The sequence below is a fragment of the Neovison vison genome, chromosome 12, assembly GCF_020171115.1.
Source record: "Neovison vison isolate M4711 chromosome 12, ASM_NN_V1, whole genome shotgun sequence".
Classification (NCBI taxonomy): domain Eukaryota; kingdom Metazoa; phylum Chordata; class Mammalia; order Carnivora; family Mustelidae; genus Neogale; species Neogale vison.
Genome location: NC_058102.1, coordinates 5,207,876 through 5,233,886, shown reverse-complemented (window position 1 = coordinate 5,233,886; position 26,011 = coordinate 5,207,876). Strand labels below are relative to the sequence as shown.

General features: G+C 58.6%; 2 protein-coding genes across 4 annotated transcripts in view; both read right to left on the bottom strand.

The window, feature by feature from the left end:
* Window positions 1-4,614, bottom strand: part of EFCAB6 (EF-hand calcium binding domain 6) — a 229,542-nt gene extending 224,928 nt beyond the window's left edge. For both annotated transcript variants that reach the window (XM_044227789.1, XM_044227791.1), the window contains exon 1: window positions 4,160-4,614. The gene's annotated coding sequence lies outside the window, so the exon portion shown is untranslated. The remainder of the gene's footprint in view (window positions 1-4,159) is intronic.
* A 3,023-nt stretch (window positions 4,615-7,637) lies between these two features.
* The window catches only part of SULT4A1 (sulfotransferase family 4A member 1), a 32,358-nt gene continuing 13,984 nt past the window's right edge, over window positions 7,638-26,011 (bottom strand). The window contains exons 2-7 of one of the 2 annotated variants that reach the window (XM_044227902.1): window positions 23,397-23,527; window positions 22,123-22,203; window positions 21,493-21,619; window positions 17,207-17,301; window positions 11,871-12,009; window positions 7,638-9,235 (exon numbers count right to left, since the gene is read on the bottom strand). In XM_044227902.1, coding sequence (XP_044083837.1) covers window positions 9,123-9,235; window positions 11,871-12,009; window positions 17,207-17,301; window positions 21,493-21,619; window positions 22,123-22,203; window positions 23,397-23,527 — 686 coding nt within the window. In that variant the 3' untranslated portion in view covers window positions 7,638-9,122. Of the gene's footprint in view, window positions 9,236-10,568; window positions 12,010-17,206; window positions 17,302-21,492; window positions 21,620-22,122; window positions 22,204-23,396; window positions 23,528-26,011 lie in introns of both variants that reach the window. The other variant, XR_006381332.1, reaches the window with a different exon arrangement.

Below are 26,011 nucleotides of genomic sequence, written 5' to 3'. Positions count from 1 at the left end.
ATAGCAGGAGGATGATTATTTTTAAAAATATATTCTGGGATTCTTTGTAATGTCCAGGATTACCTTGCTCTTGTTTTTAAAGTACACTTTAGAAGGCCTATTTAAAATAACATCAAATGCACCCAACACCAAAAAATGCAATGATATAGCCTAGGAATTTACTAAACCTGTGTTAAATTTCCTCCTCTCTCTCTCTCTCTCTCCAATTCCATCAGGTGTCTGCTTGTCCAAAACCAGCATAGTGCAGGCAATGCATTGTTCAAAATCAAGTAAATGTCATAAGCTGCTACATGAGAGCCTTTGTAAGGCTTCTAGTTTTTGGTAACTCTTTTCTGAGGGAAAATTATAGGTGAAAAATCTTGATAGTTGCTGTGTGAGCAAACACAGCATTTAGTAGGGACTTAATAAATGTCTTCAAACTGTTCTGAACTCAGTAGATGAAGCATACAATTAGGGCATCATCGCCAACAATTGGGAAGCTGAAAATCCTTGTTTATCTCCTTGAACGCAAGGATGGGTTTTTTTTTCATGTACTTAAGTGACTGATTAGATCAATCTGACATGAGGTTTTGTCAGGTAATTCTCTTTTCTTGTTCTTTTTTTCTTAAGAGTATCTTCACTTGAAAGTGTTTTCTCTGCTTCTGGGAATTTTCCATTCCATGTAAAGAGTTAACTTGGGTGTTTCTGTTTATTTTTTTTTTAACAAGATCTCGATTCATCTCACTTGTTGATTGTCCTGATAAGCCCATAAAGTCCGTTAAATTCAGTTTGGTCTTGGTTCACATAGACCAGAGCTCTGCAATGTAACAGTTGCCCCAACGAGTTTGTAGGAGGAGACTGCTGTCTTCCTTGATCATACCTTCCAAAGAACACTGGCGCCTCCCTTAGATTCCTATAGCAGATCTACTTCCAACAAGGCTGAACCCATTACCTTGTCCAAAATACCATTCAGTGTCTTTTAAATCTCTCACACTCCCTGCCCAAGGAAGTGCTACAGTCTCCACTACTTACTCCCATGCAAGAATCTGTTGCTCAAAACCTTTCATGATAATCTAGAGAAGCAATCCATGGGAAGTTGGAGAAAATATTTCCACACTCAACGACAGTCAGCAAAGAGCTTATCCCGCCAGCAATCAAGAGGAAACTCGGGATTGTGGAGAGCTGTGCGGCAATAATCCTCGGTCCCTCCCTCCAGGTTCTGAGTACTCACTGCAATTATGGATACCTAGGGGACTGGGCACTAAGATCAAGCCTGAAATTATTTCACAGTGATCAATAATGATGTTATAAACGGCAGTTGTGCCTTCATGGGGAGAAATACACAGCAGGAACTGATTAACCCCTAAGAAGTTAAGTACTGTTTTCCACATCGTCTATTAATAAAGAAGGAAGAAAGAGCAGACACGTGACAATAGATACATGATTTGTCTAAATGAGAGTGGAGAGTGTCCCTGGGAAGGCCGCTACAAAAGATTGCTCCGACCGCTGTCCTTTTGATGGCCTCACAAAATGAAGACCGGAGTCTGCTGAGCTGTTCTTTGAAGGAAAAAAAATTAAGTAAAAACAAATGAGGTATAAGCAGCTCCTCTGGAAAAGCTACTGTGGTTATTTTGTTCTTTACTAAAATAGATGCTTTCTCTCTGATATTTTACCTTGACAGCTGACGCAGCTGCTCATTTTAGTACAATCAGCCAGAAGCTAAATTGCACATTTTAAACACCATCACTACAAATCATTGATTATTATTTGCAAACGGGGTCATTTCTGCAGCTCTCTGAGGGTGGCACGTGGACAGGGACTATGGGCACCTCTGCGTGTTTTCACTCCCCTCTGGTGTGTTAATGTTCCCTGAGCTCTTCGTTCCCTGCAGTGGTGACTGGTCGTCTCCTCTCATGGAACCGGGAATCCAAATCCACTTAGCTACCTCCTGAAAGGGATTCCACAGTGTGGAAGACGGACATTCCGAATCTTAAGGAAATCCTGCCCTCTGAACAAGAGAGGACAACAGTCTTAGAAGAATGACCCACCCTCCGGAATAAAGAAGCAGTTAAAAAATAATTTCTTGTTCCATGCACCTGGGCAAACCCCCGACAATCACAAGCAATTCTCTTCGCTAAGAGCCGGGAACTTGCAACAGCTTGTAATTAGTCCTAGTTAGCATTTAATTTGCCTTTAGTTAGGTAACAAGCGTTTATTGATTACCCAAGAGGAAGGGAGCACTGGGCTAAGCACTGTGTGGTGACAAAGTGACAAATGAGCACATGTCTTACATCTTCTTGGGGCTGAGAGCAAAGACCTTGGAAAGGAAACTTGAAAAGTGACAAAATGTTTTCTTCACAAGCATAAGCCGATCTACCATTCCAGGGGATTACTGCTACTTCAGAGTTGAAGGTACGAACGCCTGGCACGTTCCATTCTGAGGAGGGAGGTGCTGGGAGCCACATCTTGTCTCATGGAGTGGGACCCAGCTGTCCGCCATTCTCCAGGCTGAGGATGCTTCTGGCCTTCTCCTGGGGCGGGGGGGAGACAGGTGTGGCGGAGACACGCCCCCCGTACTCCCCACCCCCAGCCACCGAAAGCCAGTTGGCTGCATTAACCAGCAGCCCTCCTTCTGCCTCTGCTAGACAGGGAAGCCCCAATTCCCACAGGACGGCAGCGTCACTGAGCGAAGATGGATTCACAACGGCCTCCTACAGGTTGAAATGTAGGGGCACTTGGGACAGGCGGTAGACCTCAATTGGCAGCAGTTAGAAATAGCAGGGAAGGCTTTCCAACAGGCCCAAATGGTCCATCAGGGGCTGGGAAAGAGCGCATTAGGAGCGCAGGTCAGGGCTTCCGAGCCAGGAGCAGCACGGCCCCGCCAGAGAGGGCCGGCGTGGCAAGTAACACACGACGTGAGTGTAGATGCGACCAGGTGCTTCTGAATTCGACAGACAGTGGGCACAGCCCGGCCATCAAGGCCTCACCGGCCACCGCTGACTTCACCACCTCTCAGGAGCTGACTCCTTCATGCCAAGGGCGGGCCACGGCCTCATTCACTGGGTCTGGGGTATGTTACGCCCAGCACCGTGGCGGCTCCAACCCCTCCGCGGTGGGGGCAGTGGGAGGGGCCTTCGGGTTCTTCAATTACAGCCACGCCCATACTGACCTCAGAGCCTTAGAGGGCATCATCCACGTTGAGGAATGGCAATCCAGGGAGAGCGAACAGCCTAAGCGGACACAGAGGTCGTCGTGGCCAGTGGTCCTTGAGTGGAGGGAGAGGAGTTCCTACCTACCGACTGTATTTGAGATTTTTTTCTGGAAATCACGTGTACCACGGAGTATAAAGGGGAGAACTGAGAGACAGGAGCACTAGCAGGAAATCGAGATTTTAACCAATCCACTTAGAAGTTTTGTGGGGATGCATAAATCAGAGAACAGAGTCTAGTTGGCTCTGTTGAGAGTCCTTCCTTCTGCAGGGATGGCCTTGCTCGGGTATTTTAGGACTTCTGTTCCCAGCTGGCGCTCAAAACCATGGAGATATGCAAAGATTACAACTTTAAGGAGAATAAAATGCATTTTCTGGTTGATTTTTATATTTTAAACACATTTAGCATTCTCGGGTGTTTGAAGAATGCTTTTAATATAGCACAGATTCCTTCCGTCAATGGTGAGGGACAGATTTAGGGACTGTGGCTCAGACATCCGGTGCCAACTAGCTCACAGGGATCCAAGTGTGAGAATCAAGTTGTCATCTGATGTGTAGATCTGGCAAGGGCTCAGCACGCCTCGGAGATGGCGGTTGCAGGCCCAAGCTGTGTGGCAGGTGCATCTGAGACCGAATCTCTTTGCCCTTGCTGTTTCACTCCATCACCGGCTGCAAGTTCATGGTCTCCCCCGTCCATCGGCTCCTCGTGGGTGGAGTCAACAGGCAGTGGGACCACTTAAGAGTCACAGAATGTTCGTGCTGGGCGGGATGTCAAGACCCCCGGGCTGAGACCTCCCCATTATGAGACAAAAAAGGGCTTCCCTCATGGTCCCACTGATACTGGCGGAGCCGGAATCCGACCCGGTGCCCGACTCGTTTTGGTGCTTCTTATTTCTTCCCACTAGCGTGCCTCCCTCGGGCCCCTGCCCACTCCCACCTGTTTCCAGACCCAGCCCAGGGTCTGCTGCTTACGTTACGCGGTCTCCCCGCTCTCCTTGTGTTGGGTCTCTCTGGTGCCAGCCGTCCGCATCACTCCTTGCTTCTCACTTGCGGAGGAGATGCTCGCATCAGCCGGGCGGTGCTCGGTGGCGGGTTGCAGGAAAGCTCCCGGAGCCATGAACTGGAGACTTGAATAAGCAGAAGAGACCTTCGAGACGGCTTACCACTAAACATCCATTTGGGAGGGACGGCGACTCAGGCTAAGAGAAGGCAGCTGGCTTGCCCGGGTCACATGGCTGACCAAGATGAAACCAGGACTCCAGGGCCGAGGTCCTCCAGTCCCCAGCCTGGGCTCTTTCCGTAGGTATTTGGGTACTAAATGAGAGCAGAGTCCCCAGGGAACAGAACAGTGGGGTATTCAGTTTGAAGGGGAGAGTCACTGTGATCGTCTTTGTCTCCAGGACCATACGGGTACATTACAGAGCAGATGCTCACTAACACCAAGGAAGGAGATGAAGGAAGAGGGGGAGGCGTGCCCAGCGAAGGGTGTAGGCTGTTCTTATGGGTCGTGTGTTTCTGGGCTTTGAGACAGAGGGAGAAAGGAAGGATGGGCACCAGAGACTGCTCCTCCCGTAGTTACTTCTACATTTGAGAAGCCTACAAGTCTACAAGTGACTTGTCAGGAAGGGGCACCGGGGAGGGAAACACATGATTGGAACACAGACCGTTGGCTCTAAAGGAAGAAGCGTGTAGTTATAGGGGCAGAGGCCCAGAGTGGTGGGTTGGGATGAGGAGACAGGAGGGGAGCCTGGTTCTTGTTTGGGAAGGCACAGCCTCCAAGGGTAGACCCAGGCAGGAGCCGTGCACAGAAGGGATGGGACAGTTTTCAGAAAAAAAGCAAAATCCACTCTAACAGTGAAAGATGGCACTCCCTTAGCAATTATCAACGGCCCAACTCCAGCCGAGGGAAGACACAGCATGGCCCTGCTTTTGGGGTGTCACTGTCCATGGGGGGAGACAGCTGCCGCGCTGGTAGGTGGGTGGGATGAGAGAGGGAGCGGGGGGCACCAGCGGAGCAGAGGTGACGTTCACCAGGCCAAGGCAGGGCTGGGTGTCCCAGAGAAGGAGGCCAGGGATGAGGGTGGTCCCAGGCTGGGGCAGGGGCCAGAGGACACGGATGGAGAGCACCACCAGCAACAGAATGGCTGTCCCGGGAGGCAGCGAGCTTGTCAGGGACGTCAGAGGACAGTCCTTGGTGGCTGAGGCTGGAAAATCGGACACACGTGCCCCCCGCATCTGAAAATGCTCATTCTACAACCAAGAGAGGGCAGTGATGTCGCAGGGGTTGCGGGGGGACAAACCCTGCAGGAGCACGAGACCCGCTGTCCGCACCGGAGGACCCGAGAACTCCCTCCACCCATTTCAAACTGCAGCCACCAGCTCCGAAAGGTGGGAACACTGTCCCCTACTTGGGGACACTGGCCCCTGCCCTTGGGTCAGGGACCACACATCTGGCCTGTCTCTGCAGTGCAAAGGCCACATGGAGCGAGGAAGCTTCCAGCTGTGGCTGCCAGAGGCTGGAGGTCGGCAGGCAGAGGGTCTTGGCCCCACTGGGGGCAGTGGGGTGGGGGGCGGTGTTTGCCCAGTGGAGCCAGGCACGGACCTCTAATGTGTGAACTGGATTTCTGCTTCCGAAGACCCCTCACTCTTGTTGCGAAGATCTTCCTGCGAAGGGGGTGTGGACGGAGACGGTCCCCACTGGGAAAATTATGAAACCGCTTCCTGCAATCTTGTGGGTCTGTGATGTCAAAAGGCCAGGGGCGCAGCAAGTCGCTCAGGACCCTGCCATTCGGGGCTCACATGGTCGTCGTTCTGTCCAACTGGCCGTCCCGCCGCCTCCATCTGACCAGAGCCGCCTCCCCCTCGTAGCTCAGCTCAGACCCCACCTGCACCTGCACCTGCACCTGCACACAACTACCCATCCCATCGTCCCGTCCTCCAAACCGGCTCTGCGGGCGAGCTTCACGGCACCTGCGCCCCCAATTACCTCCCCCTTGTCTGACTCCAGGTGAGCCGGGACGCTAGGTAATGCTCGGGGTCTGGCACACACCGCCCACGAACGCTGAGAACCATCGGGTCAGAGGGACCCCTGGAGCTGATCTAATACAGCCCCGCCCCCCACCCCCCTTCATTTTGGGGACCAAGTCACACAGCCAGGATAAAGGCCCTGCTACCCATTCAGTCGGGGTGCTTGCAAAAATGCAAACTGGGCAGCGTTCCTTTGAGCAAACCCTTCTGTGGCTTCCTAGCTCTTGCTCCAAAATCCAAACTCCCAGGCCCTGTAAGGCCCTCAGGGGGCCGGCGCCTCGCTACCCCTCCAAAATGGGGCTCCGGCCACACCAGCCCCTCCCGCAGCCCAGTGTCCAGCAGTCCCTGCCCTCCCTGCCCACTCCTGCCCACCCCCCTCCCCAGGGCTCCAAGCCAAGGCGGGGCCAGCCTCCCTCAGACTTGGTCTCCCTGGGGGTCGGGCCCTTCTGTGCTCCCTGCAGGACCCCAGCGCCCCCGGCGGCTCCAGGGCCTCATGGGCACTCAAGTGTTTCCTGAATAAAATGGGTCCAGTAAAGAAAGTGACACAGCAAGGGCACAGGGCTGGGGACACTAGCGGAGTGAGCGCGAGACCCATGGCTCCGCCTGCCTCTGGGTTCACGGACTTGGCCCTCAATTTCCTGCTTGGTTTTTTTTTTAAGATCTTATTTATTTGACAGAGAGATCACAAGCAGGCAGAGAGGCAGGCCAAGAGAGGAGGAAGCAGGCTCCCCGCTGAGCAGAAAGCCTGATGCGGGGCTCGATCCCAGGACCCTGGAATCGTGACCTGAGCCGAACCCATTGAGCCACCCAGGCGTCCCCCTCAGTTCCTGTTTGATTTCAGGTGGTTTTTTAAGTGGGGCCTGGGAGCAGCCCCTCTGGGGCAGCAGACCGGACCCTCCATGCACTAACTTGGGGTCTAGGGTAATTGTGGAGACCAACAGTAGTTCTGGGGTTCCACCCGAGACCTGAAGGAACTGGCCCGTTTGAAAATAAACGTGCTTTCCAGAAAGCCTGAGCTTTGTCAGGTAACATGAAGTCCTGGATTTCCCTGCTGCTAGGAATCGGGAAAGTAAGCTAAGGAGTTCAAAGTGGTCAAGTGCAATCAGCCGGGCGGGTCCCCACATATGCAGCTGTGAGCTGCATTAAACATGGGACCCTCTCGGGGGGACCCCCTCCTCCCCGGTCTCCTTTTTCCCTAACCCTCCCTTCAGCTTCTAAGAAACAGCAACGGTGAACTGACAAATAAGCGAGGGGAGTCACCGCTCGGACTGCTCAGATCCGAGTGAAACAGCCAGACCAATGTGGGTCTGTCCCCCCGGGCCCCCCATGGTCAGCCCCAAGGACCCGGCATCAACGGGGCCCCCAGTCGCGCTGCCCCAAAACGCTGCCCCTCTCCACCCATCAGCACACGCGCAACACAAGGCATGGGTCGTGTCTTTATTAAAGATGCAAGCAAGCACAGACGTTACCATGTGTGGTGCTCAGCGATATCCATACAGTACTGAAAATAGAAAAATAGAAAAGAAATTTCACAGAAAGCAGCCTCCCTCACAGATACACAGAAAAGGTGCCTCCAAGCCCACCACACACTCTGCCGCATACCACCTGCCCTGTTCAAGCTGCTCCTTCACAAACAAGACACCGGCACGTGTCTGCTCTGTTTCCGAGACAGCGACACGGCCCAGAGACCCTCACACAGCAGCGACCCTCCAGCCCCCGCCTTGGACACTTCCCAGCCACGTGTGTATCCAGCCGACCCCAGTCCTACAGCAGGAGCGACACACAGACAGCCTGGCCGCCGGCCCTGCTGCTACCTGGCTGAGTCTCGATGCTTCTCCCGCCAAATGTGGGTCAGACGGGGAAGTGAGGGGTGGGCGGTGAAGACACCACCTCCGCTCCCACGGGTAAACTGAGGTACGAAGGCAAGATGGCCAACCAGTCTGAGTGAAAGAGGGCGTTAAACCTGCAAAGTGGTTCTCCCGTGGCTGAGAGCCTCAGGTACAGACGGAACGAACCGAATGATAAAAGTTGGGGAAGTCTGCTGTCAAGCACCTGCTCACCCGCGTAAGCAGGCCCCCGGCACAGGGAACAGGAGTTAGTGGGACAGGAACTCGGGCTCTGCCCACACTCAGGCTCTGGGGCAGGTTCTCAAGTCATGCATTAGACCCCATCTGCCAGCCTCCCTGGGCAGGTTCCCTCAAGGAATGTTCCAACAGTTTCCGTGGATTGGGCCTCTGAGGCCACCCACTGGCAGTCTCCAGCAGAAAGGGACAACCTTTCTGCAAGTGCCTACCAGGTAGTCTCTGCTTTGTTTAGGAAGGTTACAAAGAACTGAACTCATCAAAACGGATCAAGTACCCCCCCACCCCCACACCCAACTCATCCCGTGTCTTCACCTTCCTCCAGAGCCAGGTGAGAACAGAACGTCTGTGCCTTACAGAACAAAACTACAAAAATAAAGAGTCAGCCCTGAGATCTTTCTACCATCCGGGTGTGGCTCGCTCCTGAGTCCCCTTGGAAATGAACTTGTATTTGGTTTACTGACATTTATTTAAATTTCCAGTGAAAAGCTCTATAAAATACAATAAATAATGTGGGGTTGTAAAAGGTAGACATTCTAGCTGCATATGTTACAGACTTTATACTTATGGTACAGGCCACCGAGACTGCGATCTTTATAACGTGTGTAATCAGACAGGTAGAGCCTTCACATCCCCAAGGCGAGACAGCTGCTCTGGGTCAGAAGCAAGGCCCCCTCTTCCTCCAGCATCTCCGCTGCTTCCCTCCCTCCCCCGGGCCTCACACCGCTCCCGGAGTCCGTCCGGCAAGGAACAAATGAGTGCGTACGGGACTTTTAGCTAGTGGAGGGTCTGGGTACCGTGGGCATGCAAGTCTGCTGTCGCTGTTATTACAAATAGAAGTCAAACGCGAGGCCGCACTTCCCCATCTTCTGTTTATACACCAAGTCAAACTTCTCGTTCATAGAGACGGTGAAGATGTCCTTCCAGAGCCCGACTCTTCCTGAAACACAAACGAGAGTAGAACGTGCTGAACTCACTTGCTGTCAGGCCAGATCCCGAACCAAAGGGAGCCTTGGAAAAGGTTCTGGAAGGTTCCAGATCTATTCCTGGACCCCTCTGAACTTGGCCTACAAGGGTAGGACAGGCCACCTGAACTACAGACAAGCGGAGCCCGTCTCCCTGAGTCTGGCCGTTTGGGTGTCCCTCCCTCGCTGAGGCTCGAGAGCAGGGCCTTGGCCCCTGGCCACTGGCGCATCCCCAGCAGCTGGGCACACGGCCTGGGGGACGGATGGTGTCTGTGCAACAGCTCTACCCCTCGGGGCACCATGTGCATTTGGCGTCTCCGGGGTATCACTACTCACTCACGACTCAACAGCTCCACCAAGGTGGCATCTGCTTCTGGAGAATTTGCAAAGAGGGAAAAAACCATCCAAAAAGGCAGAACCTTTTAGGGTGAGTAGGAAGCCTCCTGACAGAGTCAAGAGTAAAGATTTCGAGAAGCAACCTTGGGGAGGAATTTAAAGGGAACAGAAAAGACGCAGTGTAAACGAGCTTTTGCAACTAGATGCCAGACGTGTGGCTGGTGGACTTGAGCCCCATGGAAGTAAGTTGGGGGCGATGCCCAGCCACTGTGTGCCGCTCCAGCTCAGGGAGGCTCGGTCAAAACAGAGACCTTTTCTGGGCAGATGTGCAGGAGCACGGACCCTGTGGACTATCAAGCAGGCACAGGCTAGCTGCTCGTTTATGAACACTTAGGGGAGAAAGAGAGAGCTCAAAATGCCCAAGGCCACCAAACCCACTTTGCTCGGCAACTACAGAACCTTGGGATGGTCTGCTCAGACATGAGCAGCGCCCAGGAAGATGGCAGGCGTGGGGGTTCCGAACCCCCAGCTCCAGGTACCATGAGGACTGTCGCCGGAGCACTGTCCCCAGGCTTTTAAAGAACACCCTTGGGGGACCGAAACGCTCGTTTAGAATTCCTTCCTGCATCAGCATCTCTGAGCTCAGAGCTGCGACGGTCTCCAGCCAATATCCGTCATCAGCTCCATGATTACCAGAAGTCCTCGTCCTGGCGGGACCCCAGGAAGGAGAAAATGCAACCCTGCAGATGCTGAGCTACTAGACCTGACGGGACAGGATTTTTCTCTCCAGTAATGAGACATTATACATCCATGTCCGGGGCAGGGGGAAACGAGAAAGTGTTCCTGGTACCCTCTACTGATATTTCAAGGACAAAATTAGAAGCTTCTAGACCAACCACACTATAAATATATTTTTCCATGAGTATTTTTCTCAGCCGAGGCAGCTGAGAGCTCATCAAAGGAGTCACCCACCTGGTTTAGGGTTTGGAATCAAGACAGTGCAATTTATGCTGTGACATGAATCAAAGTTAAGCAATGCGGCTGGCTACACAGCCCTGCGTTCTCACCAACGCAAGGAGGTCTTCTGAGCAAAGAGGCAATGTGCTAAAAGAAAACAAAATCAAAGAACTGAAATAAAGCAAAACCAAGGTAAACAATGATAAAGCAAACACATCAGAAGGAGCATATGGGCACGCAGTGTGTTCTCGACACTTCTTTACCACGCAAATGAACCAAAAGGGATATTTTGGAGAAGGTCACATCCAAGGATAACAAAACACAGCAAAAGTGAAACGAAAAAAGAGCAAATAAATTTTAAATAATAAATATTTGTGAAGACGCAGCCAGGAAATATCTGCAGGGTGCTGTGGTTCCAGCCGCCTGCTCTGCCTTCGCAGGAGGGTGCCCTCCACCTGACCTTCAGCACCACCTCTTTCTCGAGGAAGAGCAGGAGCTGGGGGAGCCCGAAGGCCCGCCCCGAGGCCCTCCCCAGGACGCTGCCATGGGCCAGCACCAGCCTGGATGGAGCCGTGCCTCTGAGATGCGCTGCGGACTCTGGGGGCACCTCCAGATGTTGTCACCTGAAGAAGGTCCCAGCTCGCTCAGGGAACCAACGGCAGGTGCATAACACCAAGTGCCACAGGCAATTCGTACTTGCCAGGACGGTGGCTCCTGGGGCCACCGCCCCCACCAAGGGGTCAGGGCGCTCTAACACCGAGGTCTCCACCAGCAAGCAGTTTCAAACATCGCAAACCTCGAAGGACAGAGAGCGACCCAGGCAAATGTGCCGAGGGCTCCTGCCTGGACCGCGTCCTCCGCCTCACCTGTTTCATGCCCAGGAGGCAACTGCGGCGCCAGAAGCGAGCGCCAGTCTCCCCGCCATGGCCCACGTGGTGCTGGGGCCCACGGTGCGGATGGAGAGGAGCCGATGGAGCCCCAAAAGGGGGAGACGCCCCTGCTGCTGGCGGGGTAGCTTCTTGCAGCCAGCTGCAGGCTGCCAGCCTCGGGCTCCCACATCTCACAGCCCGAACCCACCCCGGATCTGCTCTGCGGGGCCATCGGGAAAGGCACCTGCTTGCAGTGTTTGGCACACACAGCCCACATCCCGCAGTCACCCCAAGATCTCCAAGGCCACTCGCGCAGTCGCAATGCCATGCCAGCAGGGGCCCCCCATTGCTCGAGAGCTCCAGAGACACGAGGCCCAGGGCAGGGAACAGGGACGTGGGGGGACCACGGACCCTGGCTGGGAGGGCTGGGGGGATACAGGGCGCGTACCCCGGCCCACGGGCAGGGCCTCGGCGTTGCAGCACTGGTCCACCAGCTGGTGGCAGTGCTCGCTCAGGGCTTCCAGCTGCGCCTTGTCACAGGACACCCCGAGGAATCTGGCCAGCTGCTCCACCATCGTCACCAGGTCCTGGAACACAAGAGCAGAGAGAGGGAGCCCATCAGGGGCGGGGCCTTCGCTGACCCAAGGCTCTTGACTGATCACTCGCCCGGGGCTCTGCACACACATTCTTACTCGGTCTTGGAGACAAGCCTGATCCTGGCTTTGATTGGAAAGAAATGCAGGTTAAGGAACTGCCCGGGGCACTCCGTTCTCAAGTGGCAAGACTGGAACTGAAACCCCAGTCCTCTGAGGGATCTGGAGCAGACGTGAGCTCTGCACATCGCTGTGGCCATTTCAAAACAGCAGCAAGACAGGAAAACTCACTTTAGAGCTGTGCCAGGAGCCACACCGGCTCTATCTCCTTCCCTTTCCTTCCATGCCATCAGCCGGAACCAGCTGGCACTTGGGCAAACAAGGACGCCCCTGGGGACCCCAGAGAGGCCCCAGGGCCAGCCCACCTCACCCGGCAGGAGGAGCTGGCTTGGTGTGAGGGTTCAGTGACGGCTGACTCGAGGGACGTAAAGCCATCTCTGGGCCCCGACACTCCCCTCTTCTGGATAGAGGGAGCATCAGCGAGGGAGGGGCACACACTTGCTCACCACACAGCCCCTGCCCCCACCACCCTTTTCCCTGGGAAATACCAAGGCGCCTAATGTTCTCGATCTGTACATTGTCCAATGTCGTGCCCAGAACCCCGACCTGTCACCAGGCCGTCTCCCAACTCTGGCAATGTCCAGGCCCTGCATCAGGAAGATGCTGGAGGCCATTGCCTCCTTGATGGTTTATAAAGCAATTCACAGAGTAAAGCCTCTGAAAAGTCCTACGATAAAGAAATCGATTTAATTTCTTTACCCGGTATTCTGCGAACCTTAAAATAAGAAAAGGTTCTGGGAAAGCTGGATTGAATGTCAGCTCCTCTCTGGATTCCCATGGTAATCACCACTGGGCACCGTGTCCCACTTTCACAGCTGTCCCCCGCTCAGGGGCTCCCACCGGAGAGCGGCACAGGTGCTCAGCTCCAGGGCCTGTGTGCAGAGCTTGGCTGGGATCAGCAGCGCAAGAAACGTTACAATAAAAAGGAACAGGAAGAGCTCCTCTCCCTGCTTTGCCACCCAGTATTTCTAATTAAAAGGCAAAAAGCAGCAACAGAAATTAAAGACAGCGGCACTTGGAGGCAACACCACAGGGGAGGGACCCAGACTGCCAGAGCGGCCAACAGAACCCTCACAGGGACACACACCACTGGTGTCACCTCCAGCCCGGGGAGGGGGGCACACTCGCCAGCACGCACCCAGCCGCCTGCCACCAGCCTGCTTCCCGGTGATGACACGGAGTCACGCAGGCAGGCGGCGTCCCAGCCACAGACTAGCTCTGGACAGCAGACGGGACCTTCCCGGCATCCCTGGTCCAAGTCCCAGCACTGCCAAGTGGGCACAGTCAAGACTCCTTACCTGTGGCCGGCAAGCACCACTCACAGGTGACTGCGGGACCTCGGGGGGACACACCTGGGCAGCCTCGATGTGTCCTGCTCACATGCACAGCCCACAGCAAATGGGGAGACGGGGGAACCCCTGGGGGGACGCATGAGGTGGCAAGAGCGCAGGTGCCAAGTAGTATCCTCCAACCCCAAGATGAGAACGTGCCAGGCCTGGCTGCGCTCCCGCAGACCGATGACGTTCACTGGGGGCTGTTTTTTTGAAGTAAAATGTGAACAAGGTGAACTCCTAAAAATGTGATGTCTACTCACTCAACCTCCACCAAAGGTGTCCAGACCCTTACTGAGGTTTCCAAAAAAAGAGTAGACAGTTAGGAATTAGGATCTTGGCCACAGGGAGGGCCACTTGGTCCCTCCGGCACTGGGAGCATGAGTCCAGACGGAGACCGGTGCGGGCGGGGCTGGTGGTTTGGACTGCGATGGAAACCAGCCTATCTGTGAACTTCTCGCTAAGGGACCCAGTAAGGCACAGAATAAACACTCCCCAGGAAGGGCCAGGAACGAACCCAGCGCAGCCAGAACGAACCCAGCGCAGCCAGGTGTCCGTCTGTGTTTTAGCCACGAGTTGTATGTAAAGGGGGCGGCCCGCTCGGTTCAGTGACTAAAAACGGTTTCAGTTGCTCGTTGCTGAGTCTTCTGCGGCTCCCGGCCCCTACAGCCATGCATGTAGCTGGACGGACACCAGGCCTGTGGCACAGGCGGGAACCAGCGTGGTCCGGGTGACCATCAGACCGTCAGCGTCCCAGGACGCCCACCCCAGGGAGGCGCCCAGGGAAAGAAAACTCGTGTCCACCAAGACACAGGAACGTTCCCAGCACTTTATCTCCAACTACCCCGAACAGAAACCCCTGGAAGGGCCAGTGACACCGAACATATACATGGCGCCATGTTCCTGCTGCAGCGAAATTTCCTATGGACGTGAGAACCACCCGCCACGCGAGGCCCAGAGGAACCACGACACCACGCAGAGCACCAGCCGCCAGGCGCCCGCACACACGCCCCAGTGTCCGCTCCTGGGAGGTTCCAAAACGAGCCAAGCTAATCAGAACCAACAGAAGTCAGAGGAGGGGCTGCCGCGGGGAAGCGAAGGCATCCACCGGAGAAAAAACAATGTTCTCGATCTCAATCTGGACAATCACACAGACACGTACCTGTAAGAAGTCTATCGAGGTGTGGACTGGTGATCTGTACACTTGACCTCAAGCATGTGCTACAATGACAGACACGTGCTGAGTGCCCCCGAACAGCCTGGCCTGCCGACGCCTGGCCCTGCTTATGCCTGGCCCTGCTTGAGGATGAGGCCCCCCGGTCCTCTGTCTCATCTCCCAGCTCTCAGGCCCAGACAGGTCCCAGTGTGAGCGGTCCACCCCCAACACCCGGCTCAGCCCCACGGAGAGCAGGGCGCTGGTTCCCCAGAGGCACCCCTCTGCGGCAGCCAACTGAAGGTCGCCGGGGCCTGGGAGCCTCAGGATGATATCGCCCCCACGTCCAGCAGGCAGGCAGGGCTGGTGACAGGGCCATTCTTCCCATGGCAACCTCCGTGGGACACATGGGCATCCCACATGCGTTGTGCAAGGGCAAGCCCTGGCCCCTGAGCCCTCCCCAGGCTCCTGCTTGCAACATACCTGTCCAGGTCTCCAAAGTCATGTGGCCTACCCTGGGTCAGCGTGGGAGGTGGGACTCACAGGGTGGCGGGGCGGGGGGCAAACCACTTGTGCCCCTCGTTGAGCTTGTCCTGTGGCCCCTGCTTGTGGCATCCCTGCTGGCTACCCTACAGTCCTCCTCAAACTCCATGAGGCCAAAAGCGAGCTCTCCGTCTCCCTGAAGAGCCCGCCCTTCCTTCCCTGTTTCCTAGCAGGTCTCTGTGTGACCCAGACCAAATTCCACGCCACGCCCTGCCGAGCTTGCCCAGCGTCACCAAGTGCCCTCCCAGTCCCTGTTGCCACCTGCACCGCCTGGACCATGTGGACTCTCCCGGACACGGAGAGAGCCAGGCCTGGGCCACAGCCTCGGGCAGGGCACGGGGCTGGTCCGCCTGGTGCCGTCCTCCCCGCCCGCCCACAGCCACCACCCTGTAGGGAGTGGCTGGGCCCCGGCAGGCGCAGGAGCTGGGACAGCCCAGCCCAGACAAGCCCCTCACTCCACAGGCCTCTGGCTGCTTCACAAGGAAGAGCTCCCACCTTGAAGGCCGTCCGTCCAACCCACAGAGGTTTCCTGAGAACCTGCTACCCGTGAGGCCCTGACTTAAAAGCATAAACCAGCACCAAAACTGCCCGCCCCAGGGGACCTTGTTCTGCCAGGGAAGACAGCGAGCGAAACACAGACACAACCGAGCAGATACGGGGTGGGACGGAAAACGCCGTGGAGAAAAATGAAGGGGACGAGAGACGTGCTGGGTTGGGAGGGGCCGACTTCAAGTGGGGACCCGGGGAAGTGTCACTGACGGAAACCAAGACCAGGAGAAAGTGAGGGAGTGACCCATGTGGACACGGGAGGGGAAGAACATTCCAGGCGGGGCCACGGGAAACAGAAGCCTGCCTGCCAGGCTGAAGGAACGGCAAGCAGGCCGGCGTGGAGCTAGGTGCCCGGGCACCAGGCCACCATGTGGGCCCCGAGCTACACCCAGGACAACGTGTGGCCACTGGGCACAGTCTGACTGGCGCGGGTACCATTGGAGCAGACAATGCACGGCACACAGGCCTGAGGGGACATAGGGAGGCCACCCACGAGTCCACACCAGTGAGGATCCAGGCTGGAAGTGAGGGTGACCTGGACCCCAAAGACGGGGGACAGATGGTCAGATAGGGGGCATATTCTGAACAGAGGCCACAGGACTGGGAAGATGGACACAGGGTGGGAAAGAAAGTCAGAAGTCGAGGAGGATTCACGACTTTCACCCGAGTGACCCAGACGAAGCTGGCTGCCACCACCTCACGCGGAGGAACTGCGGAGGATCTGAAGGAAAACCTCTAGTTTGGTTCAGACGTGCTCCAGGAGCAAGGTGCAGGCGGCGGTCGGTGGAGAGCGAGTCCGGGGAAGGTCCACGACTGGCCTGGGGTCACCGGGGAAGGGATCAAGGCTAGGACGGGAGGAAAGCCGAGGCGAGCTGGGACGCGAGAGGAGAACGGCCAGGGACGCGGGACCAGCCGGCCACCGAGGGCCGGGCGGAGGCGGCGGCAACTCCAGTCGCCTGCTGCCAGGCCAGGAGGGAGGGCGGGAACACCGACCACCGGACTGAGCCACGGGAGGCCGTGGGCAGCCCTGACAGAGCACTGGGGGTGCAGGGGCGAGCCCGGCCAGAGCGGGCTCAGGAGTGGGGACAACTCTGAGGGGACCCCAGCCACGTGCGGCCAAGAAGTGACAGAAGGAAGGGACTTGGGGAAAGCGCGCCTCTTGTCTGCTGTAAGAAAGGGGAAACATCAGAATGTCCCTCCAGAGATGACACAGCAGAGAGGGGAAAATCCTTCTAGAATTAAGTGAGCCCAACCCAGAGACCACCCCTGGGGCCAGGGCTGGGGCCTGGTACTGGGGGCAGGGCCCTGACCGGGAGGACTCTGTGCACCCCTGGAACGTCCGATTCCTCCCGCCCAGAAGCCGGGGGCCTCGGACAGTCCAGCTGCGCGCCCCAGTCACGCCCACCGTGGCGTCCGAGGGGCAAGAGGGCTCCTGCACTGGGAGCCGCGGGGCCAGGGGCGCCGGCCTGCACAGCGGGCCGCCTGCCGCACTCACCCGGTGCATGTCTTCGTACTTGAGGAAAAGCACATTCGAGTCCATGCGGTGCTCCCAGAACTCCTGCACGTGCTCGAACCAGGAGCCGTAGCCTACTGTGGAGGCAAGGGAACAGGTGAGTCACGGCCTCGGGGGAGCAGGTGTGCACAAATGGGGTAGCCTGGCTCCTTGCCTTCCGGAAGGTTCCCCTCTCACTGCCCAGGAGCTGTGGCTCCGGAAGGGAGGAGCAAGCTCTCAGCCCCGGGGGTCGTCTCACAGATGAGCCCCCCTGAAGTCCCACGTCCCCTGGCCGTGTGCAAGTCTCTCCTGCCAACAGCTCGCAGCCCCCTTCCCTACGCACCTCCTGCACACCCTGAAGCCCCGACCATTGGGCAAAGGCCTCTGCTCATCCGGGGGACGGAAGCTGCTTGGCTCCCATGAGTTTCTGTCTGACACACGGTCTCCAGGAAGAGCGTGAGCCCGGGGGGAACAGAGACGGGGGTGGGGGGCGCTGCTGGCAGGGGAGGATGACGTGCGGGAGCCGCTAAGTCCCAAGCACGAGGCCCTGCCAGGCAGGAGGCCCACAGGCAGAAGCAGGGCCAGGTGGAAGAAAGAGCAGAGGTGGAGAGAGGCAGCGAGCTCCGTCCTGATGCACGAGCCTCACGTCCTACACCACAGCCCTGCGCCTCCCACACTCCTCGGGGCTTTGGTCAGGGTAAGGGTCACGTGGGCGGGTGGGGGACGCGCCAGGCAATGTAGCCAGACTGCTTCAAGACGTTCTTTATCGAGGCTACGGGTTCTCACTCCCCATCTCAGGCTAAGTCTCCCGAGGGAGCTTCCGCACTAGACACAGGAAGGCCTCAGCCACGCGGTGCCTGTCCCACCCGGCACCAGCAAGCAGCCGCTGGGTATTGGGTGCCGGCCTGGAGCGGTGGCCACACTGCCTGCACCCTCGCTCACCGGGGTGCCCACCCGTCTCACAAACCTGGGCCCGTGGATCCCACTTCGTGGCCTGGGGCTCAAAGAGCTCCTGGCCTGGCGGGAATCAGCAAGGAGACCGGCAGTGAGGCTATGGACTGGTCAGCGCTGGGAGGGAGGCTCCGCGGACAGAGGGGAGCCCCGTCCCATGTGGGCACAAACCTTGAGGGGTGCACAATGGTTGCAAATGGACTCAGAAGGGTAAGGACACGAGGCCATCAGGGTGGCTCGGGGCACAGCGACTAGGTCAGAGGGAAAGGAGGGAGCAGAGCAGAATGGTAGAGGACACAGCCTCTGGGTGACGCAGCCTCTCCAGGACTGCCCCAGCTACGGAACCCGGGCAGGCTGCTTCCCCTTCTGGGGCCTCATCCTCCTGGAACATCCTTCTGGACAACAGAACCTGTGCCTCCCGGCACGGCCGGGTGCAGGACAGCGCGAGTGCAGCCTGCAGAGGGAAGTGAGTCTCCGTTCCCTCTCCCTCTCCATTCCCACGCTGGGTCCTGCTCACTGCGGAGGGGCACGGAGGCCGAGGGGTGGCAGGGGACTGTCACCACCCCTGCCAGAGCCACACCTCAAGGAGAGGACGTAGCCTCGGCCCCCAAGCTGCTGAGAACCTTGCAGACAGACTTACAGGCCAACAGAGGTGGGGAAAACCCAAGACCCAGTTCCTGCAAGGCCAGCCCCTGCAGTCTGCCAGCTCGCCAGCAGGTGGCAGCAAGCAGTCGCCTGGCCCCTGGCCCAAAAGGTTTCTGAGGAATGGGGAGTGGGCCAGGGGTCGCTAATGGCTGGCCTTAAGGACCAGATCACAACAGAAAGGCCCCTTTCAGGCCAACCAGACCCCAACCCACATTTTATGAGGAACGAAACAGGGGCTCTGGCAGGGTCGGGGGAAAGGCAGAGATGACAGAACAAAAAGAACACAGGCTCAGCCAAGAGGCCTAGTTTGGGGATTTGCGGGGTAAATCCTGGCCGGCAAGGGCCTTGGTCCCCTCACTGTAGAGGTCTAGTGGCTGGGGTCCCTCTGGCACCCCTTCCTCGGCTAGCCCAGCACCTCACACTCCATACACCCTAGGCGGGCCTTGAAACAGCCAGGCCGGGCTTCCCACTGGAGAGAAGACGAGGCAGAGTCCGGAGAAGGAATGAGGACCGACTCACCAACAGGCTCATAATCACAGAGGCCCCAAGAGGAGAACCTGCCTCCCGCATCAGTGCCCAGGATGGCACGCAGTCTAGGTGACCTGAGCCCTGAGACAAAGCTGGAGTCCAACAGCCATGAACACAGAAGCTAAGAAAATCCCTGTGGTTCAAAGGGGCTGCGCGAGCAAAATTGCACAACAGGCAAGCAATGCCCCAGGGGAGGACTTGGGGGCTGAGCAGGAAGGGTGACGTGGGGAGAGTGAGGGCGGAGGAGAGTGGTCACTACACACGACAACACAGATAGGGGGCACAGGGAGGTATGGGGACAGTGGTCACTCCCGTGGGGTCAATGATCACAAGGACAGCAATGGCCTATGTCTCTGAGCCCTGACCAGCCAGTACAGAGAGGGCCACAGACCTTGCTGGTGGAGACACTGCTCTTCCCACTCACGATGTGTCACCCTGGGAAGGAACCCCACCGGGGCACCCCCAGCCTCCGCCCACCGGGGTCCCTCTGCTGTGGGAGGTCAGTGTGCTTATCCAAACAGATTATCTGGGACAAGAGCCGCTCACTCAGCCCCCTCTCCAGGAGCGACCCTGTCTACACAGCAAGCCTCCCACACTCCTGTCACCGGGACATGAAGCCCCAGGCACGCCTGCCCCAAGTGCACGGGTCACAACACCCACGGGCAGGCCTGAGTCCGCGGCTCCTCCACGCTCGCTTTGTCAGTGAACGGGGCCGGCCACTGGCCTTTCCGTGCTCAGCTGGAGGAGAGAATGGGAGCCTCCGAGGGCCCGAGACACGGTGCGCCGGCTGCGAGCGCCGGGAGGAGAGAACATGGGGACTAAGTACACGTGTCCGGAGGCTTGGGTGGGATCCCAGCAAGTGCCTGTGGCCTTGACCTTCAAGAAGTGGGCTGTGACCTTCAAAACACGAGGAGACCTGTATTAGGATAACTCTGAAATCCCCTGGCCTGAGCAGGAGACTCACGTTAAGACCAACACCAGGTGGCAGTTTGACTGCGTGGACACCGACTCCTTAATGGGGCGCAGGCCCCGAGCTGGTCGCTCTTCTCCAGAGGCAGAACACGCTGGGACTTAAGATCGTGGTTTTGAAAACCGCATCAATGGCTGACTCCGAACACCCAGCAGACCAAAAAGGGCCTGAGCCAGGTGGCAGGGAGGCTGGGGGACTGGGAGGCTGGGCAGAGGGTCTTCTGCAGGTTCTATGGCAGCCTCCACCCCTGGACACTCCCTCTGGTGCCACTGAAGCAGATCCCGAGGGGCTCAGGCACGGAGGGCCCTGGGAGTGTGGCACCTTCCGTGCAGTGTGGGAAGCAGCTCGGGTCCGGCTGCCGGCGCTCATCCAGGGCAGGGCGTTCCCGGCTCGCCCCAAGCACCTCACCCCACTCCTGCCACACAGGCTCGCTGCAGAGCCTCGGAATGGGTCACACAAGTGGACGGCAGGGCTGAACGCTAAGACTCGAGTTGGGACATAAACCATCTGGGCCAGAAGCCACTCCCTGCACGGACTCAGCCTACTTCCAGCCCTGCAAGGACCCCCTGCCACTGGGGGTCCCAGAAAGTGCCAGAGAAGACACGGATGGCAATGGGGGAGACACCTCGGCAGGTCCCTGATCCAGTCTGCTCCTGTCCCAGAGAGGGGAGATCGGGGAGGGTCCCCAGTAAGCTGGGTCCCCCTTCTCCTTCTCTCCTGGGAATGAGCTCCGGCAGAGCACGCCCTGCCCGTCACACAGCCCGGGGCTGGGGACCAAGTCTGTGGCCCAACCCTCAAGCACAGCTCAGGGCCCCTGGGGCTCTCCCACGAGGCCATAGCCCCCACTCAGGCCTCTGTCACCAACGGGAGAACTCTCCCTGCCTCCCTTTCTACTGTTCAGAATCCAGGCAGGAAGAGGAATGCTTCAACCAGGGACCTTCTCAGAAGCCCAGCGATGCGGTGAGAGCGAAGGGCTCCTGAGCTGGACGCTGGCTCTGCGTCCCCCCACCCCCGCTACAACCCCTGCCAAGCTTCCAGGCACCCCTGAGCCCCGCTTCTCCACCTGTCAGCGGGACAGGTGTTCACTGGGGGACCTGGGGGAAACTGGGGGCGACATGGGCAAAGCGTGAGCATACACACGGCTTCAGGGAACGAGCTGGCCCCGCCAACCACCCGCACAGGCTGAGACACTTACACTTGTCGTTCATGAATCTCCGGCAGAACTCCTGGAAAGTGCCCCGGTAGCTCATGGTCCGCAGGGAGCGGTGGAACTGGTAGTAGGACACCACCAGGTCCTTGGGGTTCCGCGCCATGTATATGACCTGTAGTGAGAGGAATGGGCAGCTCAGTCGCTGCTCCTTTGACCCCCTGTAAACCGACAGCCCAGTCCAGCCCCAAGGTTGGCCCCAAGGCTGGCCCCAGGGGTGTGCGGCCTCCACGCCAGAGGCGCGTTCTCCTCCGGCTAACCGCATCGGGTGGGGCGACGCCCGAGCATCTGATTACAGGACGGGCCGGACCCTGGTGACGAGAATCGAGCCCTCATCATCGGAACACACTGAACAAACGAGAAAGATCAGAGACCGTGAGCAGCAGCGGGTCCCGGGCCTGACGCAGGAGCAGAGGCTGGACCCGGGCTGGTCAAGCCCAAGTTCGACTGTGAGGAAAAACCCTTATCGGAAACGTGGACACAAGGCTGGGCTACAAGCTCAACGTGGCCTCTGCGGTGCTCGGCACGGCGGGCCTCTAGGAACCTGGCGGCAGCCCCGAGCGCAGCGGACCAGCTCTGCCGGCTGGGAGCTCTGCCCGGGGTGGGGGCGCAGGTTACCTTGGACTCGCCGTTGTGGAGATCGGAGGGCAGGAAGCGGTAGGGGAGGTGGCTTTTGATGAGACGGGGAGACGTCAGCTCCTGCGGACAGGCAGAGGGAGAGGCGCTCAGACGACACACAGCCGCTCATTCGCCGGCCTTTCTAACGGTCAGGACCTGCGCTCCACCGGGAAATTTCTCACCCGAGATCTGGCCACCCTCCAGACTGGACAGGACGTGACCCTGTCCTTGGGCACCCACAGCGTGAGCCGACCGATCACGGTCCCGGGGGTCTGCTCCGACCGAGGGCCTGCCCAGGCCGTGAAGGGCAGCCGAGGAGACGGGAGGCCGAGGCGCGTGGGGGCACCTGCTGACTCAGTCCCACTGGCCTCAGACCTTCCTGCTGCTCCCGGAACGTGCAGGCCCACACCGTCCGTGTCCCAGCTCGCCCGCGTGGCTCCTGTTTCACAACCTTACTCGGCGGGTCCCCAGAGAGGACGCCCGTCCCGAGTGCTGTCCCCACACAGTGCTGATCACCATTTAACCGCGGCTCCTTGCTCCTCCCCTGCCGGTCTCCCTCCCTGGAACGCAGTGTTGTCGGTTTTGTCCTCGGCTGCACCCCAGGGCCAAGAGCAGTGCCCCGTGGTGGGCGCCCAGCACAGCTCTCCCAAGGGGCTCCATGACTGAGTCGGCAAGGGCTGGACCCACGCGGCTCCACACCAGGGAGCAAACAGCCGGGTGCAGCTCCGCAGCCACCGGAGGCCAGAGTGCAGGCAGGGACTGGGGTACATGGGCCCCTGGACTTTGAGAGCAACGACATGGGGGGCGGGGCGCTCTCGGAGCTGTCCTTCAGAGTGCTTATCCGGGGGGGGCGGACAGGAGGTCCGCACAGGAAAGGAGGCCTGAGCTAAGAGGTGACAGGGATAGGAAGGGACAAAGAATCTCAGCAGTACCCAAGCACAGGAGGGACAGCACTCCAGGAGAATGACCGTTTCGTTCCTGGCACCAACCACCGCAGCATCGCATCCTCCTCCGCTCCCCTGACAGAGGGGGGTGAGCCACAGCGGGGGGTCCCCTTTCTACTGCAAAGTCACCCATGTCACCCACTGTTTTCATCTCGGGGTCATTGGCATGGGCTCCAGCTGATCGGTCTCTCACCTGGCTGTCTAGTGTCTAGGGGGACCGGCAGCTCTCTGCTCTCCTTCTACCATGGGCCTCCCGAACCCCAGGAGCAACTGTCACTCCAGGTCCCCAGGGAATCCTAGGGGCTGGGTGCCACTGGCCCAGAGAAGTACCTTGATGATGTCCAGGCCCGGCTGCGGGTACTCCAGGACCGGGAGCTGCTCGTCAATGTTCATCAGGCCAATCTCATCGGGGTCGGCCCCCTGGCTCACCAAGTAGACCACCTCCTGCAGCAGGCTCGTGCCTGGAGGGAGAGAAGCCCCCGGGCGGGGTTGGGGGGGCAGCACTCAGAGGAAGCCCACGAGCCAGCCCCACTCTCCAGGCAGCACCTGCTGCCCCAGACTTGGGCCTGAAGACCCACAGCCCATCCCGTACCCGGCCAGCCACTAAGTGCAGAACCGCAAAGAGCAGGACACCCCAGGGACAGGCAGGACACCAAAGAGTGTAACCTCCGGCACCTCGTCTGGTCCCCGTGTGCGGACCCCGCGCCGCTGGGGCTATCAGCTCCATGTCACTACCGGCGAGCCCAGGGCGATCCCACCCCCCCCCAACCTCTCAGCAGAAACAGAGCCCACAGGCGGGGGCCTCCTCCTCCGGGGGACGCGACTGTCGCTCGCTCTCATCTCCCCACCCTGCAAATGCTGGCTGCCCCAGACCCCTGCCCTCCTGGCTGCTTGCGCTCCCTACAGGGCCTCGCGCCGTCCCCCCATCAAAGCCAGCTCCACACTCCCCCGACCGTCTGCCCACCCAGGAACGCGCGCTGCCCACCGCCTCACAGGGACCGGACCTGCCCCACCACAAACGGCCAGCCTGCCCGTGCCCTGCTCAGACCCACAATCAGCAACCCCCAGATCTGCCATCAGGGGAGCGAAGAGCTGTCCCTTCCATCCCAGGCAGCGCCACAAGACCCCCCACAGCGTTCTGCTTTGGCCCGGCCCACCCACCTGTGTGGTTTCCTCGAAGCAGCAGATCGGCCGTTCCAACACGGACGTTAGATGGCATCCCTCGTCCACGAAGACCCCACAGGGACCTCACGTCTCCTCAGAGAGGACACCTTCCCTACGGCCTGCAGGCCTGTCCGCAGCTCTCTGTGTCCCCACCCGGCACCGCTGACGCCCCGCTCTCCGACCACCGAGCTCCTACTGGCCTCCCTGCCGGTCGGAGTGCACCCCGCTCACCCCCCGTATGACCTGCCGGCGCCTGCCTGGGCCCCTTCCTCCCTCCAGCAGGCCCTACAGGTGTGAGGACTCCCTGCCGGCCACATCTGACACTCGCACGCTCCCCGCCGCCCCACACCGCGCCAACAGGCCAGGAACAGCCTGCACATCCCTTTCGCGGCTCCCACCCTCCTGCTGGAAAGACGTGGGCCTGGTTTTTGCTCTACACGGACAGCCAGCACATGGCCGTGCCCAACCCCTGTTTTCTGAACCACAAGCAAACCTTGGCTGCTGAGTAATCAGAAAACAATAAGTTGATTGAGGAAGACTTCCTGGAGGAGGCAGCTTTGGAGCAAAGGCACTAAAGAAAACAGTGTGGTCGCTTTTTTAAGTCAAACAGAAATGACTTTACCTATTAGCCATGGGATCCTCCCACCAGCCTGAAAGGTGGCAACCGTCACCCCCATTTACACATGAGAAGCCTGAGGCCAAAATGTGTCCCGGGGCACACGGCCAGCATGCGGCTCCCACCCTACTCCTCCTGGCGACATCTGTTCACCCAATGGCCCAGGGCACCTGCCCTCCGAAATCAGACTGTGGGCAGAGTTCCTAAAGCAGGCCTCTCCCAGGGACAGCCTCAGGACCCATCTTTAGTGGCCCTGCCCCCGGCCCTGCAGCCCTCACAGGCAGCAACCCAGACAGACGCTCTGCACGTTAACTTCACCTGACGTTGCCAGTGACCCGTCAGTTCCACAAGCCCCAACCTTACCTCTACTAAGTATCCACGCCGGAAGACCAGCCTCCTCAGAGCCCACGGAAGCCCCCCACCTGCCCCACTGCTGGCCTGTTCCCCACAGCCCCCTCCAGCCCCTCCATGTCCTCTTCCTGCTCGAGCAACTCGGCCTGGCCTTCAGCATAAGCCACAGCACTGGGGCGGCCAACGGGACTGGCCTCTGCATCTGGCAAGATGGGACAGAATGATCACGGGAGGAAACCAGCTGAAGAGGATGATGACAACAGCACTGACGGGTCACCGTAACCAGAGCCCACACATAGGCTCGCCGTCCAGAAGGGTCTGCACCAGGCGCCAGCCGCGCCCCAGCCTCTCCCTTCGGGCCTCTGTTCTCCACGTCCACCGCCGCCGCCCTGGCGGTGCCTGGATATCAGTGTGAGCCCAGTCGGCCCCTCAGCGGCTGCAGGGACCCCTCCACCTGTGTCCCCACCTGCCATGTCCCGGCGGCTCTCGGCCCCTCTCCTCTCTCCACCCCTCCAGCTCTCTGGGCTGTGGCCGGGCCTTCCCTTCCCCCCAGAACTCAGCACCCCCGTGGCCCAAGGCTTCACCAGGCCGCCCTCCTGCCTGACCAACGTGGTCTTTGAGCCGCTGCTGCCAGAGCCCTTCCCAGACACCCCGTGTCTTATCTGCGGCTCTCTCCCACCCGCCGCACCCCGTGCCTCTGCTCCGACCGCACACGGTGCGCTGGCACAACTGGGGGACTCGTGAGGACAGGGAACACGTCTTAGTTACATCGTAGCTCTTAGGGCTGCTGTGGCTTAACAGCAGTTACTGTCCC